The 18,755-nt window shown below is 35.7% G+C and overlaps 1 protein-coding gene across 7 annotated transcripts in view; it reads left to right on the top strand.

The window, feature by feature from the left end:
- LOC145265584 (netrin receptor UNC5B-a-like) overlaps positions 1–18,755 on the top strand; it is a 573,104-nt gene that overhangs the window by 529,523 nt on the left and 24,826 nt on the right. For all 7 annotated transcript variants that reach the window (XM_080121591.1, XM_080121590.1, XM_080121593.1 and 4 more), the window contains one exon: positions 17,582–17,752. In XM_080121591.1, coding sequence (XP_079977717.1) covers positions 17,582–17,752 — 171 coding nt within the window. The remainder of the gene's footprint in view (positions 1–17,581; positions 17,753–18,755) is intronic.

Raw genomic sequence — 18,755 nt, 5'->3', positions numbered from 1 at the left:
AACATGCACACTTTGTGACACCAAGTGTATGGAGATCCCTAGAGAGAGGGGCCCTGAAAACAAGGATTAGCGGTAGATGCTGTGGTAGGGATACTCCATGCATTTGTGAATTGTACCTTTGTAGATATACAGGATATTGTTAGGTGTGAATAGTAGTTTTCTAGCACGATAGAGGAAGCTTACCTTCTTTGCAGCAACCTAGGCAATGTCTTCAAAGTATTTGTTCCCATTCATGTTGCCTGTGAATATTAATATTGTCAGAATATAAACCGGATGGAGTTAAAAATAAAAAGATGTAGAAGAAGGACAACAACAACGGAAGAAACATTAAAAAAAAATTCTCTTTCAAATGTTTAGATGCACGTTGGCATACGAAACACAGAATATTCTTCATTTTTACGTGGCGTTCGTGGAAATGTTTGGTATGGAATGGAAGAGGCTGGGAGTTTCAGTTGGTAAAACTGCTGATCATCATTTGCAGGCGCAAACATTGATAAAAAGCAAATATAATCGTAAATAAAGGAATTTTGCTTGAAACGAGACATTTCTTTTTGTAGATGAACAAATAATAGATTGAGAAAAGTGTCTTCATCATTGCATATGTATTCAATCACACCATGTCCCCATTCTCTGCTTGTACACTATACATGCGTGTGTATATATATATAGGTATGTACATGTGCATATATCTGTGTATATATATGTATATGTGTATATATACACGTGGTGTATGCTTGTGTGTGTGTGTGTGTTTGTGTGTGTATAGAGAGAGAAAGAGAGATGTTGTTTGTTTTTTTGCGATACGTTTTGAATTAATTCAATCATTTACAAAAGTACATTTTTACCTAAATGCGAGTTGGGAATAATTTTCCCTTTAACCAATTTGGTACCCCCACATGTGGAGCGGCATATATATTATTTTTAAAATTTGATTTTTAAAATATAATTATCCACTGACACGTGTTTTGTTGTCTACGACTCATCAGAGTGGCTGAATCTAGCGAGATTCGAAAAAGGGACCCTATGTGTGAATACCCTTTATGTAAAATTTCAAATGTTTCGACCAAAAATTCTCTGAGTAATTTGGTAGACCACAGAGGTAATTTTTTAAAACTTTGACCACAATTTCGACCCCTTTTACAGTTATTGTTTTGGTCTCAAATCAAAATAAAAAGTTTGACCCATGTCCCAGTTACCTATATCTAAAATTTCAAGTTTTTAGATCCAAAATTGACGGAGGAGTTTTATAGAATCTGCAAAGGTCAACTCTTTCAATTTTGACCTTTTGGCAGTCAAATTTTCGCCCCAAAACTCATTAAAATGCTTGCCGCATGTCTGAATATCCGTTATGTAAAATTTCAAATGTTTAGAGCAGAAATTATTTGAGTAGTTTGCTAGAGACTGCGAAGGTAAAATCTTTTGAACTTCGACCCAAACCAATTAAAAGGCTTGCCCTATCTCTGAATACTCTTTATGTAAAATTTCAAATGTTTAGACCAGAAATTGGCCGAGTAATTTGGTAGTGATTTTTTTTTTACTTTGACCCCAATAACCCCTTAACATTCATTGTTTTGGTCTCAAATCAAATTAAAAAGTATAAACTATGTCCAAGTAACCTACATTTAAAATTTCAAATTGGCGGAAGAGTTTTCAAAGGCCAAATCGTTGAACTTTGACCCCTTGACAGCAAAATTTCTGGCTGAAAACTGATTAAAAAGATTTTCCCAAATCTCAATTACCCCTTATGTCAAATCTTGCGTCTGTAGACTGAAAATTGACAGAGTACTTTGGTAGGGAAATATACACACACAGACAATTTTACTTATATATATATAATATAAAGCTGAATGTGTGTGTGTGTTGTCACGAATAGGCTCCTATATGGTTGACTATTTTAAAAAACTGATTAAATAAAATGATAGATGTATCGAGACACAGGAATGGGTATGTTTGATCTGGCAGAACGGTGGTTCATTAAAATTGTGGGGTCTGCGTTCGCGCCTGGTCTCCATGGAATGGAAATAGGCACAAACTTTAATAAAGACTTTTATATCTATCTGCGTAAGTATACTTTGATAATTATGTTTCAGTTTGAAGAAATATGGTATAATAAAATTATGGGGTGTTCATTCGCTCCTGACCTCCATAGAATGGAAATATGTCACAAAGTTTAACAAGGTTTTTTAATATAGATTCACAGAATATTGTGATAAGTGTTTCAGTGTGAACAGGTATGGTATAATAAATTATGGGGTTTATCTATTTTATTTTTTATTTTCATCATATTTTCCTTTGGTTTTGATACCCCCAAATTCGAAGCTATCTCTTTACAAGCCTTCCTTTTCATAACCTATCATACTTTCATAAATCAGAGTCCGTTTTCTGTAGGCTGTTTTTGAACCCAGTCAACGACGGGTACTTTTGCTAGTATTATATATAATATCCCGTTTACACGCTAGTATGTGTCGGATGACTTAGAAATCGACTTCCCCACCAACCTATCTCTGACTAGGTATTTTATTTATCTCCCTTTTTATCTAGTCTGTCTTCATCAATTGATGAAATATTAGATATCTATCTTTCCAATTATCCTGCGTTTTATAATTTATCATTTTAGAATACAGATATCTTATGATTTTTTTGTTGTTCTTTTTCCAATAACGTAATTATAAGATTATTGATTATTGATTTCGTATTCAATTGCATTTTGAGATTTAGAAAGTGGAGGAGACAGACAACAACCAATATTGTACAGAAATGTATTTTATCTTGGCGAGACATCTAATTGATCGAGTTCCTGGGTATGACCTTAAAATACATCCAATTTCATCTCCGTGGGGAATCGTCAGGCTAAAATAGATTTTAGCCTGACTATTCCCTACAGGAATGAAACACAGAAGCCGCTGTGTAGTTAAATTGCCATAAATATATTTTCGTAAATTTTTATATATGCATATATATATATATAGTAAGAATGCGTGTGTGAGGACATTTCTCAACCTATATACTCAACGAATTTTTGATCTACAGGTATGAAATTTGGTATATAGGGTATTCAGACACATGGAAAGCATTTTAATCGGTTTTCATTTGGGAAAAGGGCCTCTAAGGGGTCAAAATTTGTACTTGGGGTCATGGGATTTTTGACTGTCAACTCTTTCACAAGGTTTGAAAACGCTTTTTAAAGAACGTAGCAAGCTGGTCTAATGGTTATCGTCCTTGATTCACTGTCCTTAAGTTTTGGTTTCGATCTCAGTTCGACTTTTTCTTTGTTTTTTTTACTCACAAGAAGTGAACTGTTTGAAAAAAAAAAAAAAAAAAAAACAATACTCGCATGCACATATCTCAGTTTCTTTTCAAATTTATTTTACTTAATTTTTTTTTTTTTTTTTTTTTTAAGGAATTTAATGTTACATTTAATACCGGGCAACACCGGGGACATCTTCTCGTATATATGAGGAAAAAAAATCAATTCACGCACGCCAACGTATATCTCCTGACTTGGACTTTTGAAAATATCATCAGACGATTTTACTTTTCGTATAGATAGCATGTCACGAGGAAGATAAAAAAAAAAAAAGAAAAAGAAAAAAAAAACTGATCCTGAAGAAGATGCTGTAAGAGTCGAAAATATATATTTACTAGCAGGGAGACCCGGCGTTGCTCGGAATAGAACGATGACTAACGAATGTTTCACACTCCCATATTTTAATTGTCATCGAAATTGGTGAACTCGCCCATTTTTTTTTTAATCAAATCGATTAATTGATTTGAGATCCAACCTTGTTCACCAGGAGGAAGCTTTACATGCCTCTAGCAGTGACTTAGTTCACAATACATTGTAGTCTACATTGCACTGTAGAGAACCCAGTGTTGATTTTATAAGATTATTTTTTACATATAATGTCTTGAATGAAAGTTTAAAAAGCAAAAGTCAAGTATCATGCTTCAATTGTGCTCTAAGTAGAAACAATAATTTTGAGGGCATCCTGTTGATTTTATGTTGGGTTTGTGTTGTAATAAAACTTCTCAAGTACACTTGTGATGTTAGGCTGTGTAAGGTGTTAACTTTGGTCAAAATCGCCTGTTCTTTCTTTCATTGGATTATTTCGATTTTCGATGCTTATCAAAGACATTCCGATGCAAAACTTATCTAAGAGCACTGCCAGACACATAAAGTACCTTTTTATGAAATTTCATAAAAATCGGCCCAACCATTTTCGAATTCATAGGGAATGAACTCGCAAACAACAACACACATATAGACACACACGCACGCACACACACGGTATTTATTTGCTCCCCCACCGAGCAAATTAGGCACAAGGCCGATTTTTAATGTGAGGAGTGAAGGGAGGGGGAAGGGAAAAAGGGGACCAGCTCCCGAGAGGTGGGAAATGGGAGCTGGTTAAAGGTCAGGCATGTGGGGTTGCCCCCACATCTGGTCTTTGCTAGTTATAGCTTTGTATTTATTTGTTTCCCCACTGAGCAAATTAGGCACTAGGCCGTTTTTTAATGTGGAGATGGAGGGAAGGGAGGAGGGAAAGGGGGTACCAGCTCCCGAGAGGTGGGAAATGGGAGCTGGATTAGAAACTGTTGATATGAAGGGTTGCCCCTTCAGTGACCAAGTTTAGATATGTGGGGTTGGCCCCACATATGGTCTTTGCTAGTCATAGATGGTCTTTGCTAGTCATAGCTTTGCAGTATCTGTCGGAACAGATGGTATTTATTTGCTCCCCCACCGAGCAAATTAGGCACAAGGCCAATTTTTAATGTGAGGAGTAAAGGGAGGGGGAAGGGAAAAAGGGGACCAGCTCCTGAGAGGTGGGAAATGGGAGCTGGTTAATGGTCAGGCATGTGGGGTTGCCCCCACATCTGGTCTTTGCTAGTCATAGCTAGTCATAGCTTGCAGTATCTGTCGGAACAGATGGTGTTTATTTGCTCCCCCACTGAGCAAATTAGGCACAAGGCCGTTTTTAATGTGAGGTAAAAACCAGCTCCCCTAAAAGTAGGCAAAAAGGGGGCACTCTGGTTACCAAAAATAATAATTGTCCCACTATAGAGGGTTTCCCCTCCATTGACTGGTACAAATTATCTTAAGTGCAGCATCTGTCGGAACAGATGGTATTTATTTGCTCCCCCACTGAGCAAATTAGGCACAAGGCCGTTTTTAATGTGAGGTAAAAACCAGCTCCCCTAAAAGTAGGCAAAAAGGGGGCACTCTGGTTACCAAAAATAATAATTGTCCCAGTATAGAGGGTTTCCCCTCCATTGACTGGTACAAATTATCTTAAGTGCAGCATCTGCCGGAACAGATGGTATTTATTTGCTCCCCCACCGAGCAAATTAGGCACAAGGCCGATTTTTAATGTGAGGAGTTAAGGGGAAATGGGGACCAACTCCCCGGGGAGTAAGGGAGCTGGATAGTGACAATTGGTATGAAGGGTTGCCCCTACATTGACCAAGGTCTTATATGTGGAGTCGCCCCCACATATGGTCTTTGCTTGCAGTATCTGCCGGAACAGATGGTATTTATTTGCTCCCCCACTGAGCAAATTAGGCACAAGGCCGTTTTTAATGTGAGGTAAAAACCAGCTCCCCTAAAAGTAGGCAAAAAGGGGGCACTCTGGTTACCAAAAATAATAATTGTCCCAGTATAGAGGGTTTCCCCTCCATTGACTGGTACAAATTATCTTAAGTGTAGTATCTGTGGGAACAGATGGTATTTATTTGCTCCCCCACTGAGCAAATTAGGCACAAGGCCGTTTTTAATGTGAGGTAAAAACCAGCTCCCCTAAAAGGGGTCACTCTGGTTACCAAAACTAATAATTGTCCCAGTATAGAGGGTTTCCCCTCCATTGACTGGTACAAATTATCTTAAGTGCAGTATCTGTGGGAACAGATGGTATTTATTTGCTCCCCCACTGAGCAAATTAGGCACAAGGCCGTTTTTAATGTGAGGTAAAAACCAGCTCCCCTAAAAGTAGGCAAAAAGGGGGCACTCTGGTTACCAAAAATAATAATTGTCCCAGTATAGAGAGTTTCCCCTCCATTGACTGGTACAAATTATCTTAAGTGCAGCATCTGCCGGAACAGATGGTATTTATTTGCTCCCCCACCGAGCAAATTAGGCACAAGGCCGATTTTTAATGTGAGGAGTGAAGGGAGGGGGAAGGGAAAAAGGGGACCAGCTCCCGAGAGGTGGGAAATGGGAGCTGGTTAAAGGTCAGGCATGTGGGGTTGCCCCCACATCTGGTCTTTGCTAGTCATAGCTAGTCATAGCTTGCAGTATCTGCCGGAACAGATGGTATTTATTTGCTCCCCCACCGAGCAAATTAGGCACAAGGCCAATTTTTAATGTGAGGAGTGAAGGGAGGGGGAAGGGAAAAAGGGGACCAGCTCCGAGAGGTGGGAAATGGGAGCTGGTTAAAGGTCAGGCATGTGGGGTTACCCCCACATCTGGTCTTTGCTAGTCATAGCTAGTCCTAGCTAGTCATAGCTTGCAGTATCTGCCGGAACAGATACTACACTTTGATCTTGGCCCGAAGGCCACGGAGTTACCTAGTCGTAACCAGGCGCACACACACACACAAAGTTTCTTTTATATAACAATAGCGATATATATTGTTTGTGTGTGTTCATGTGGAATTGGCAGAGTTCGACATTAGTTATTTTCTTGTGTGTGGCAGACGAAGGCAATTAGATGCCGAAATAAAATTCCAGACATCAGTGTCAGCCATGCAGAACCAAAACAGTCAGAATGCGGCGCTAATTTTTGGTGACAGGATCAGTGGTCAGAGAGAATAGCAGGAATATTTCTCAAACGTTCAATACCGCAAACCAATGCTGACAATGCCAATAATCTAATCAGTTTTGGCAAGACAGAAACAATGTCTTTTTTTTTTTTTTTTTTTTTTTTTTTGTGATGCTTTTTTTTTTAAGTCTCTACACAGTTCTTTCTTCTCTCTCTCTTTTTTTTTTTTTTGTTCAGATAAAAACATTTTTGAAATAACTAAGAAAGTGCTTGGATAGTAACATCAGCTACCCGACTTCGTTGGGATCGGGTAGGAGTGATCGGGTAGGAGTGTATTTAGGTTGAAGGGGATATGTTTTCACTATTGGGAGGAGTTCCAACCTCAATTATACTGTTTTGGAAAAAAAAAAAAAAAAAAAAAAGGTTGCTCTAAATCGTCAAAATTCCATATTTTTGACACTCATTTGAAGAATTTTAAACACAATGTCTTTTGTGGTGCCATCTTGCGTAAAAAAAAATGGTAAAAAAGATTTTTTTTTTTTTTTTTTTTGGCAATAGTCAAGATTGTGTGCTCTTGCTAACTTCAGTTTTCTGCTGTCTATTTAACTGGATTATTAGACATGGTCAAGCAAGCAAGAAAACCGTTCTTAATATGGGAAAAGAGGGGCAGCTTTTGCCTTATCTTAGAGGAAAAGAAGCGCATGTTCTCTGCTTTCATATTGAAGAACAGAGCAAAATTTCTAACCACGAGACTCACATGACTAAAGAGGAATATAAGCACAAAAATGCCTGACCAGTTCTGTCAGAATTCCCTGGTAGAAGTGCTTCAGGCGATTACCAATAAACTAACCCCTTCTCGGATAAAAAGTAAAGCCCGAGAGAGTGGGTCTCCTAGAAATTATAGCTATTTTTGTGATACAAATCAGTCCGACAGTGACATTGTTTATATTATTTGGACTCTTCGAACTACTGTTCTCATCTTGAGTGTCATTTTCACCTCCGACCTTCTTCAGCTAGATTTTGCCAAACTCGGGAATCTTTCTTGGACTCGTGGAACAAATTTGATTTGTTTTTTTAGCCATAGCACATTTAGTCGACTCACAACTATACTTTGTCTGTCTCTCTCTCTCTGTTTATAAACAGCAGTCAAAGATAATAAAGAAATTAAAAAAAAAAAAAACAGAAAGAGTGTAATAGTTCATTATAAACCAAAGGCGATATCACCAGTAGTAGTAATACTATGTAATCCCTATCTGTAAAGGGAAATAAAAAAAAAAGAGAGCGATATAGCAAGCAGAAAGACTCATTTTTTATTTGGTCTTTATTTTCTCTGTTATACAGCAAGATCACGGTGACCTGCTGGTTCTCACTAGATCACTGAAGTCAAGAAATGCTGAATCTGGTCAGTACCAGATGGGTGATTATTTGGGAATACCGGGTGCTGTATGCAAAAATCTAACGTTGTCATATCCTCTGACCAGGATATACATTCGACTGGGGACTGTTTGTGAATTTGATAATGCCTTGACACTCCCTCCTTCAGTTAACGTTGCTTAACTTTGGTGATCTGGCGAGAACCAGTGTGTCAACGTGATTGTGCCTTCAGAGGAAACTGCTTTAACTCCTCTAGGGAGAACGTAGTGTTAAAAAGAAAAAATTAATATTTAACAGCCTTTGCAAACTCACTTTCATCTGATTCAAATAATCTAATCCGAGCTCTGTGGGTGATCTAACGGGTCACTTGATCTTTGTTTATTATTTTTTACTTTTTTTTTTTTACAATTGTTAAACTTGCTATGAGATAAAAACTTGATCAATTTTGTTATTGTGTGGGGGAAGGTGAGAAAAAGTCCATCCATCCAGTGCGGCCAAAGCAGAGATTGAACTCACTACACGAGTTTGTAGCGCAATTCAAATCTTGTCGGTAGCTGAATACTTGATGCTTCGCCAGGGCTCTCTAGGGTATATTTTTTATCGTGATGCCATCACTAGATTGGGTGCCTACCACGGTTTAAGAGAGTCCCATCTACCCTCGAGAGAAAGATAGACCGCACTAGTTTCTCAACCTGGTATTTTACCTCGCGGTACATACAGCGCCTCGCCTTCCCAAATGTTGCGAGCCTGTCATTGTTTTATCGTTATTTCCATAGGAAGTGCGCGTCTTAGCTCCAATCTCTCGTCCCCCCCCTCGCCAATCTTTCACGAAAAACACCCGTCTAGCTGAAACCACTGTCAATAATTTTCCCCACTCTTTAACTGTGCCTAAATCAAAACGTAGATTCCATGAACAAAGCTTCTTTCTTATAAGTGCACGCCTGCGGAACTCTCTTCCTTTTGCCTTTTTCCCACCTGACTACAACTTGGATGTCTTCAAGTCCAATGTTAACAAGTTCCTGATAAACCGCCCCCTTAAGTAAAACACATTATCAAATCTCCAATACTAACGATTACTACGATATTGTCCCATTGATTACTGTACGCGCAATAACCCTTATCCCCGAGTGGCTTCCGAGCCTTGATAAGTGGTGGCTTCCATGTGAAAAAAAAAAAATGGTCATCCAACTGGTACTGGCCAGGCTCAACATTGCTTAACTTCGGTGATCTGGCGAGAACCGGTGTGTCAACATGATTGTGCCGTATATATCTATAATATAAAGCTGAACGTCTGCGTGTGTGTCTGTTCACGAATAGGCTCCTATATGGTTGACTATTATAGAAAACTGATCACATAATGATAGAAGATGTATTGAGACACAGGAATGGGTATGTTTGTTCTGGCATAATGATGATTCATTAAAATTGTGGGGTCTGCGTTCGCGCCTGGTCCACAAAGTATGGAAATAAAAAATTTAAAAATTAAATAAAAAACGTTTACAAGTGTTTTTGATATAGATGTACATAATAATACTTTGATAAGTATGTTTTAACTTAAATAGCGATGGTATAATAAAATTGTGGGGTTTGCGTTTGTGCCTGGCCGCCATAGAATGGAAATAGGCACAAACTTTAATAAAGACTTTTCATATCTATCTGCGTAAGTATACTTGATAATTATGTTTCAGTTTGAAGAAATATGGTATAATAAAATTATGGAGTGTTCGTTCGCTCCTGACCTCCATAGAATGGAAATATGTCACAAAGTTTAACAAGGTTTTTTTAATATAGATTCAAAGAATATTGTGATAAGTGTTTCAGTGTGAACAGGTATGGTATAATAAATTATGGGGTTTATCTATTTTATTTTTACTTTCATCATATTTTGCTTTAGTTTTATTATCCCCAAATTCGAAGCTATCTCTTTACAACACTTCCTTTTCATAACTTATCATCTATATATATAAAAGCCAAACGTCTGTGTGTATGTATGTATGTTTGTTTGTAACGCTAAAACTTTTGAAAGACGGAACCAAACTTGACAAATTTGGTATCATATCGAAGCCCCATCACCCGGATGACAAATATCGAAATTTCACGTCAAACGGACCACTAGAAGTTGGTCAACTGATCAGTTATCTTCGAGGGGGGCCCCCAAAAAACCTGTCATTATCTATATATATAAAAGACAAATGTTTGTTTGTAACGCTAAAACCTGAGATGAAAGATTCCTCTCCCCTAAGAATAAAACATATGTTCAATATCTGCTTTTGTTGTTTCATTGTTTATACGGTCCCGAGCAACGCCGGGTAGCCCTGCTAGTACTTTCATAAATCAGAGTCCATTTTTTGTAGGCTGTTTTTGAACCCAGTCAACGACGGGTACTTTTGCTAGTATATATATATATAGAGAGAGAGAGAGAGAGAATTATTCCAGCCTTTACTCCATCTCTTGTATTCTTTCTTACTCTCTCCCATCTCCCGTACCTCTCTCTCCCGGGAACCTGTTTGCTACACAATATGTCATAAGTCTTGGTAATTACCATTCGTGCCAGCTCTATATAAACTACAATTGTTGGTGTCCATCGGAGCAAAACTGGCCCAGCAAGCGGGCCCAGATAGTGGGACCCCACAAACAGTTTTCTGAAGGTATTAGATTTTAAAATCAAGGGGACAAGAAGAAAATCATTAATAATAAAAACAAAATGACGGGGGGGGGGGTATAGAATCCAGCAAGGTTACTTGACATTCCTCAGGGTTTTTTTTTTTTTAACTTTATCTTTGTCTTTTACTCGCCTCCAAACAGGGCAGAATCAGACACAAGGTAATTTTTTAATATGGAGAAAACTTAGCTCCCTTAAAAGAGGAGCTCTAGATTCGGACAAAAATTTAAATTGCCTCACTCTAGAAGGATCTCTCTTTCTGTTATGAGAGGGCATTTTCCTTATCTTGGAATAAGATAATAAGGGAGCAAGGTGTGGACTATAGGGAGGGTGAGTAACTGTCTTGATGCCCATCTTGGTCAAATTGTCTGTGACAAGGATGAAGTTGTGGACTGGTGCATTTGCGTAACTCTTTCGCATCTTCAGAATCTCATGAATAATTGTGTACAGTTCCCACACTGACATCAAACTGTGCACTCTCTATAGTCAAACAACAGTCCTTATCCATGAAATTCTTTATTTGGCCAATCAACTCTGGTATTCTGACTTCTTGACTCCTCCCACACTTCTCATTATCTCTCACAGACATCCTTCCTTTCTTGAATATCTTATGTCACTCAAAAACTGATGCTTGATTCATGCAAGATAGTCCAAAAGCAGTCTGAAGCATTCCATACGTTTCTGTGGCATTTTTTTTTTCCATGTTTAAAACAATTCTATTGCATACCGTTTTTCTAAAGTATCCTCGCATCCAAATTGCATTTTTGAACTTCACCAGTTGTGAGAATCAGGCTTTAGTAGGTTGTATTCCAATTCCTGTTGTTGCTGTTCATTTGAACCTGAAATCATAAAAATTGGTCAGTCATTTCATGTTTAGCAATAACATAGTGAATTTTCAAGAGTCTATAACAATTTTAAATGCCTGTACAAAAAAATGTACGGAGACTTATTTAGGGCACCTCATATATACTCAATCACATGGTGTAGAGTTTTACTGACTTTAATGCCTCCCCCACCAATTGCTTCCAACTTCGAGCTTTGCCACCACCACCACGTAATTTCTTTTTCTAAATCTAAAATAACATCTACAGTATTTTGTCTTCGTGTCCATCGATCTAAATCAGCAATAAAAATTAAAAAAAAACATTTCAGAAAAAAAAAGAAAAAAAATACAAAATTACCTTTGATCATAAAAGATGAAAATATTAAAATTTCCACCTTAATAGAAAAATCAACTCAAATCGCTAAACGGTTGGGTTCACCAGTGGCGTAATGGATACTGACAGAGACTATGAAATCGGCTAAATGAGTTCAAATACATCATTATCACAGTCACCACCGCCACCACAATAATAATAATAATAATAATAATAACTAGCGGGACCTATGGAAATTCCACAGGGGACTTATTCATATGTAATATATTGATGTTGGCATTCTGTAGATGTTCAGCATAAAGGGAGACGCTCTGATATTATTGAAGTTATTTTGTTAAAAGTGTATATACACATTATATATATATATATATATATATAATGTGTGTGTGTATATACTTAACATTCAATAATATCAGAGCGTCTCCCTTTATGCTGAACATCTACAGAATGCCAACATCAATATATTACATATGAATGAGTCCCCTGTGGAATTTCCATAGGTCCCGCTAGTTATTATTATTATTATTATTATTATTATTGTGGTGGTGGTCAGTTATAGTCATCCACATACAATATTGTTTCACTATATCACAGCTCATTAGTGCGGCTAGACAGGCAAGCCAGAATCGAAGCCTGACCGCCCGTACGATAGTCAAGACTTCAAGCCATCATGCTAATCGGCAGCTGCTGTGCGGGTAGTGAATCAACGATCTTTTGACATCGTCAACGAACTTTGTCTGTGTGTGTGTGTGGGAGTTTGTTCACTATACACTCGAAAGTGGATGGAAGGCAATATGTACCTGGCAGTGTCCTTAGACAGGTTTTGTATCTGAATGTCTTTGATAAGTATGGATAATCGAAATAATCCGATGAAAGTAAGAACAACTGATTTTTATCAAAGTTAACACCTTACACAGCCTAACATCACAAGCGCACTTGAGAAGTTTTATTACCACACAAGCAGAAAGGCCCAACATATAAAATCAACGGTAGGTTCTTTGATACGACAGTGGCGCGTTCAAAATGAACGTTTCTGTTTAGAGCAGAATTAAAGCATGACACTTGATTTTTGCATTTTAAACTTTAATTCAAGCCATTATATATAAATACTTTTTATAAAATCAACAGTGGATTCTCTACAATGCAATGTAGATTACAAATTAAGTCACTTTGAGAAGGCATCTGAAGCTTCCTCTCGGTGCACAGAAGCAACTAATATACATATAGTCACCCACATACAGTACTGTTTCGCTGTTTCACAGCTCATCAGTGCGGCTAGAAAAGCAACTACCTCAAGCCAGGATCGAAACCCGATCACCCAAACGACAGTCAGAGCTTCTAACCGTTGCGCTATTCGGCTGCTGCTATGCGGGCAGTGAATTAATGTTTTGACATTGTCCAAATACCTAAGCTCAATTTGTTTACACAAAGAGCATAGCTTCATAGGCTAACGGTAATTTGTATATCCCCTCCAAATGCTCAACCTAAGAGAGGGAGCATTAAACCATACAAACAATTCCTTCTTTTTTCCAGGAAATAGACATTTCCTATAGTTATTTTTAGCAATATTACTCTTGATATATTTATTGCTTTCTGTAAAAGCAGTACAACCTTCTTTTTGCCAAATATTATATTATTATTATAAGTTATTATTATTCGCTAGCCAGTGTGTATATTCGTATATCTCGCACTTGTTTGTATATGGTTTCCCAACAAGTACGACTGCAATTAATATAGTGCCATTTATTGGCAGAGTTGATGCCATTGTTGTATGGAACGAGATTGGTGGAAGGTGAGCGTGATGCTGCCCCCTCCCCCTATACTTCTCTCTGGTCATTAATTGTACAGTTCAGTAATTTCCTTTCATCTCCATCCAATAAAAATATTACACTGAAATTCCATCTCAGATTAGCTGGAAATTTTTTTTTTTTTTTTTTTACTTTTTCCTACAGAACATTTCCAAATTAACAGATGTTTTTTTGTTTTTTTATTTCATTTTTTATTTGGTTTTCTACCTTTTGTGTTAGTGTGTGTGTGTATGTGCATTCTCTCTCTCTCTCTCTCTCTCTCTCTCTCTCTCTTTCTCTCTAGCTAGCTAGCTCACACACACACACACACACACACACACACACACACACACACGTGCATTCACTGGAATATTAGGAAGACTCCATCATTCCAGTAAATTATAGAAGAAACTGGACTCACAAAAAAGAATTTAAAATACTAGTTGGCAAATATACCCAGTGCACCAAGCGCAAGAGAGTCAAACAATTGCACTTAAAGGGACGATTAGAATCTTTAAAAATATCTCTCAGGTGGAATGTATGAGAGCAGATTAATGTCTGGCATCTGGTAGGATGCCCCATCCCCAGCTTGAACAGAATGAATAATAAGAAAGGTAATCAATAATGGTCGTAGCCATGAAAGAATGCGAAAGTTGTTTTCATTAAATATTAATTTACACTGGAGGGACCTGTGGAAATTCCACAGCTGCATCCTTCATATGTAATATATTGCTGTTGGGAAGAAATAAGAACCTCGTTCTATTAACCATTAACCGGAATAGTTTTTGTCTTCTTTACCGGTTTTTGTTGTGCTAGAATCAACACGAAGTGACAAGCCAATCCCTTGATGTTTGAGCAATCTGTTGATCAAAGTACTTCTGTGGTGACATCAAGAACCGCCCTCTCTACAGTTTCCCCCTCTTTCAGCGTAAACAACAGAAAAGACAACAAGAACAACAACAAAAATAGTAACTTTGTTTTTGTTTTTAAAGAGTGCTATAAAAAGAAAAAATGTACTTTTTTTTTTTTTCATAGCGAAACTATTTGCACCACATCAAACTAGCTGGAGGTTATGGAATTTTAAAAGGAAATCTTTAAAGTATTCAAGTCAATATACCTCGTACCGTGTTATCAAGTTTATATATACATATTATTTTACTCAATTTAGGTAAACAAAATTCTTATAAGTTGCTAGAATAAATTTACTGTTTCGGTCTTTTAAGATCGAAACAGTAAATTTATTGGAGCGACTTATGGTAATTTTGTTTACCTAAATTGAATGATTGAATAAAATAATATCTTGATCTTTTTAAATGAGCACTATCACCAACCTCATTGAAATTCAATGTTACTTTGGGATATTTTTAACCTGGAATATATATATATATATATATATATATATATATATATATATATATATATATATATATATATATGATCTTATTTATAGTATTCCGAATTTTATTAGGTTTATATAATTGATAATTCGGTAATCGTTCATATACCAATAAATTTTAAGTCAGAATGAGATGACTTAAATTGTAAGCTTCAAAATTACCATATTTTGTAATTGAGCATTCATATATTGTTTTAACAAAATCAAGAGATCAAAGAATTGAATTGATAGAAACAAATATGATGAAATACATTACTTGTTGCTATGAATCCATTCTTTGATGTCTTGATTTTGTTAAAACTATATATATATATATATATATATATATATATATATATATATATATATATATATATATATATATATATATATATATATATATATCAGCGTATAAGGCGACCGTCAGATAAGACGTGGTACAAAATTGGATCAAATTTTAAAAAGTTTATCATATATAGGTTGTATAAGACGACAGCTAAATCACGAAACCATGTTTGCTTCGCCTAGGCTAGAGATTGCAACACCCAGTATTTTATGAAATATTGGTTTTTAAAGGTGCTTTTTTTTTTAACTTAAAGGGTCGTTTTATACGCCGAAATAGACGGTGTGTGTGTGTGTATATATATATATATATATATATATATATATATATATATATATATATATATAAAGTAAATAAAAGATGGTCACACACTTTTGAAGACACTTATTTTTAAAGTAAAATTTAAATGGGAAATTTGAAAACTTTGAAGTGTCGAATATAATGATAAAATCATTTTTATTTACTGATGGCCATCTTTTACTTTAAATCCCGCTCGAAACTGGAGTATTACACACTTGAAATCACCGGAACAGCATGTAAATTCTCTTCTCTTCCCCATAATACCAAAATGAAGAAAAAGAAAAAAAAAAAAAATCATTGTCCGGACTTTCTACCCTGATGAGGCTATGTATTAGCGAAATATCGAATTTACAAAAAAAAAAAAAAAAAAAATCAGTAAATAAAAATGATTTTATTATTATATTCGACACTTCAAAGTTTTCAAATTTCCCATATATATATATATATATATATATATGTATATATATATGTATATATATACTAGCTGTACTCTGCCACGCGTTGATGTGGCTCAATTTGGTGTAATGGAAAATTCAAATAAAAAGAGAAAATGCTTCTTATATTCTTAGTACAGCAATCCACTCCAAAAAGTTTATATATAAAAAAAAAGGCGAAAATGAAAAAAAAAAATGGTACTCTTGCAGAATTGGATCCTGATCCTCGGAATTACCGTCAATCATGGCTTGGGCTCGACCAACAATCAGTGGATGAAGCTGAACGTAGCAAAAATGTTGAAACGCTAAAACTTCCAAAATTATATATACTGTCAGTGTGTGGAATGGTCTCTACAAAACTACTTTGTCAATTTTCGGTCCACAGACTTGAAACTTGATATATAGGGAGATTTGGAATCGTGGAACAAATTCGATTTGTTTTTAGCCGATTAAAAATAGCTGCTAACGAGTCAAAATGGAAAAATTGGAACTTGGCAGGCATAAGTCGACTAAACGTGTATTTTCTACGCATGCGCGAACATACATTTAACTATGTTAGTTTTTAAAGTTTTGATATGCATGGACTTAGCTTAGATCGTAACAAATAACGCTGGAGAGCTATATGTTTTGGTTTCGATTCTAGCTGATTGTACCCAAGTCATATATTTTTTTTTTTTTTTTGGAAAACTTTTGAAATCACTACTACATATTGGGTACAATATAATAATCAATAAAGAATTGCTTTATAATAATAAATACAAAATCTGCATGAATTAAATTATCATATTTAAATGTATTTTATGACTGAGCAATGCAGGACGGCATGCTAGTAATATATTTATATTTTTATTTACAGAAAGTTTATGTGAGATAAGTCATCGGTACCATCGGTTTCAAACCTGATAATAGGGGACCGTTTTAGATACCCATATCAAGCTGTCTTCAGCCGATACTCATCTGTTTTATAACCGGAATTGGAATCATATACATGCATTACAAGATTGATTGTTCATGATCCCCTATTATCAGGTTTGAAATCGACGGTACCGATGACTTATCTCACATAAACTTTCTGTAAATAAAACGCTCTTATTTTCTGTAAATAATACGCTATTATTTTCTGATTTTTTCCTTATAATAGAGCACTCTACTGGAATCCTCCCCCCCAAAAAAAATATATATATATATATAAACTCTGTTTATTATTGAGTACTATTCTTAAGATGTTTACCCTGTAAATACAAACCTGATCAGTGTTCTGCTAATTTGAAACTTGAAAGCTGAAAAAAATGGTGCGTGTGATATTTGTTATAAATCTACATGCTTCGGAATAGAATGAAAATGTTTAGAGATTAAACCATTTCTGATTAAGTTTTTCTTTCCGGTCTCTTCTAGGAAATTCCTTTCCGGCATATTTGGAGCGGCAACCAGAACAACCTTCACTGTTCCTTCTCTTTGGAACTGCTCGACCGATCCCAGCATATGATCAGCTGCAAGATCCAAGTCTATCAAAAAGCCATCCTCAGCAACCGACAGGTGCTGCACGTCCACACTAACCTCAAAGATGTAAGTTGACCCGGAAGTCGGTTTTGTTAAATTGTTGTTTTTTGTCTTTTTTAGAAAAATAATCTTTATCCCCATATTTGGTTCCCAAATTTCATCTTCCCAAATGTTAAACATAATTACTGTATATTTCAGCATATAAGGCGACCATCAAATAAGACTAGGTACAAAATTGGAACAAATTTTATAAAATTTATCATATATATATATATATATATATATATATATATATATATATTGTATAAGACGACTGCTAAATCACGAAACCATGTTTGTTTAGCCTAGGCTAGAGATTGCAACACCGAGTATCTTATGAAATATTGGTTTTTAAAGATGATTTTTATCAACTTTAAGAGTCGTCTTATATGCCGAAATATACGGTATATTTATTTTAAAGGATACTTAGCAGATCCTTCTTGTAATCCAGTCTTTCTTAGTTTACTGATGCGTGTTTTAACATTCCAACATCTTACCGATTCTGTTCTAAATTCATGATTCCGATATAATTACCGATTCTAATTCTTGTAAAATCTCTAATTTTTTTTAGCCATAGATTTTTTGTTTTTGTTTTTCAGATTATCGTAAAAACTCATGAAATATGTGCATATATTTTTTTTTTAATGTAAAAATACACTTGTTAAGGATGATCTATAGATTTTAGTTTTATTGATAGTTTAAAATCAATAAATATATATCATTTTATCATTAGTACCAGCAATGAAAGATTATGTAAAAAAAAAAACAATAAAAAGAATCGTTTTTAGCATCAGAAAATAGACAAATTTTTTAGATTCCGATACCTCATAAAATTCCGATTTTCCCAGTTGCCGATTTTGATTAATCGTTCCAATACTAGTTGTAACTAATTTAAAATAGCCACTTTCTTTTAAATCTTGATAATATGAAATGTTGGGTTTTTTTTTAGAAATATTGAATTATTTTACCTAGACGCCGTTATACTGAATTGACAATAGCAATCCGTCATCAACAGACTACCTTTTCTGCA

Source organism: Euprymna scolopes, chromosome 40, assembly GCF_053919585.1.
Source record: "Euprymna scolopes isolate OS-2025 chromosome 40, ASM5391958v1, whole genome shotgun sequence".
In the NCBI taxonomy this organism is placed as follows: domain Eukaryota; kingdom Metazoa; phylum Mollusca; class Cephalopoda; order Sepiida; family Sepiolidae; genus Euprymna; species Euprymna scolopes.
The sequence above is the reverse complement of the archived record's forward strand: the minus strand, read 5'-3'. Positions and strand labels throughout refer to the sequence as shown.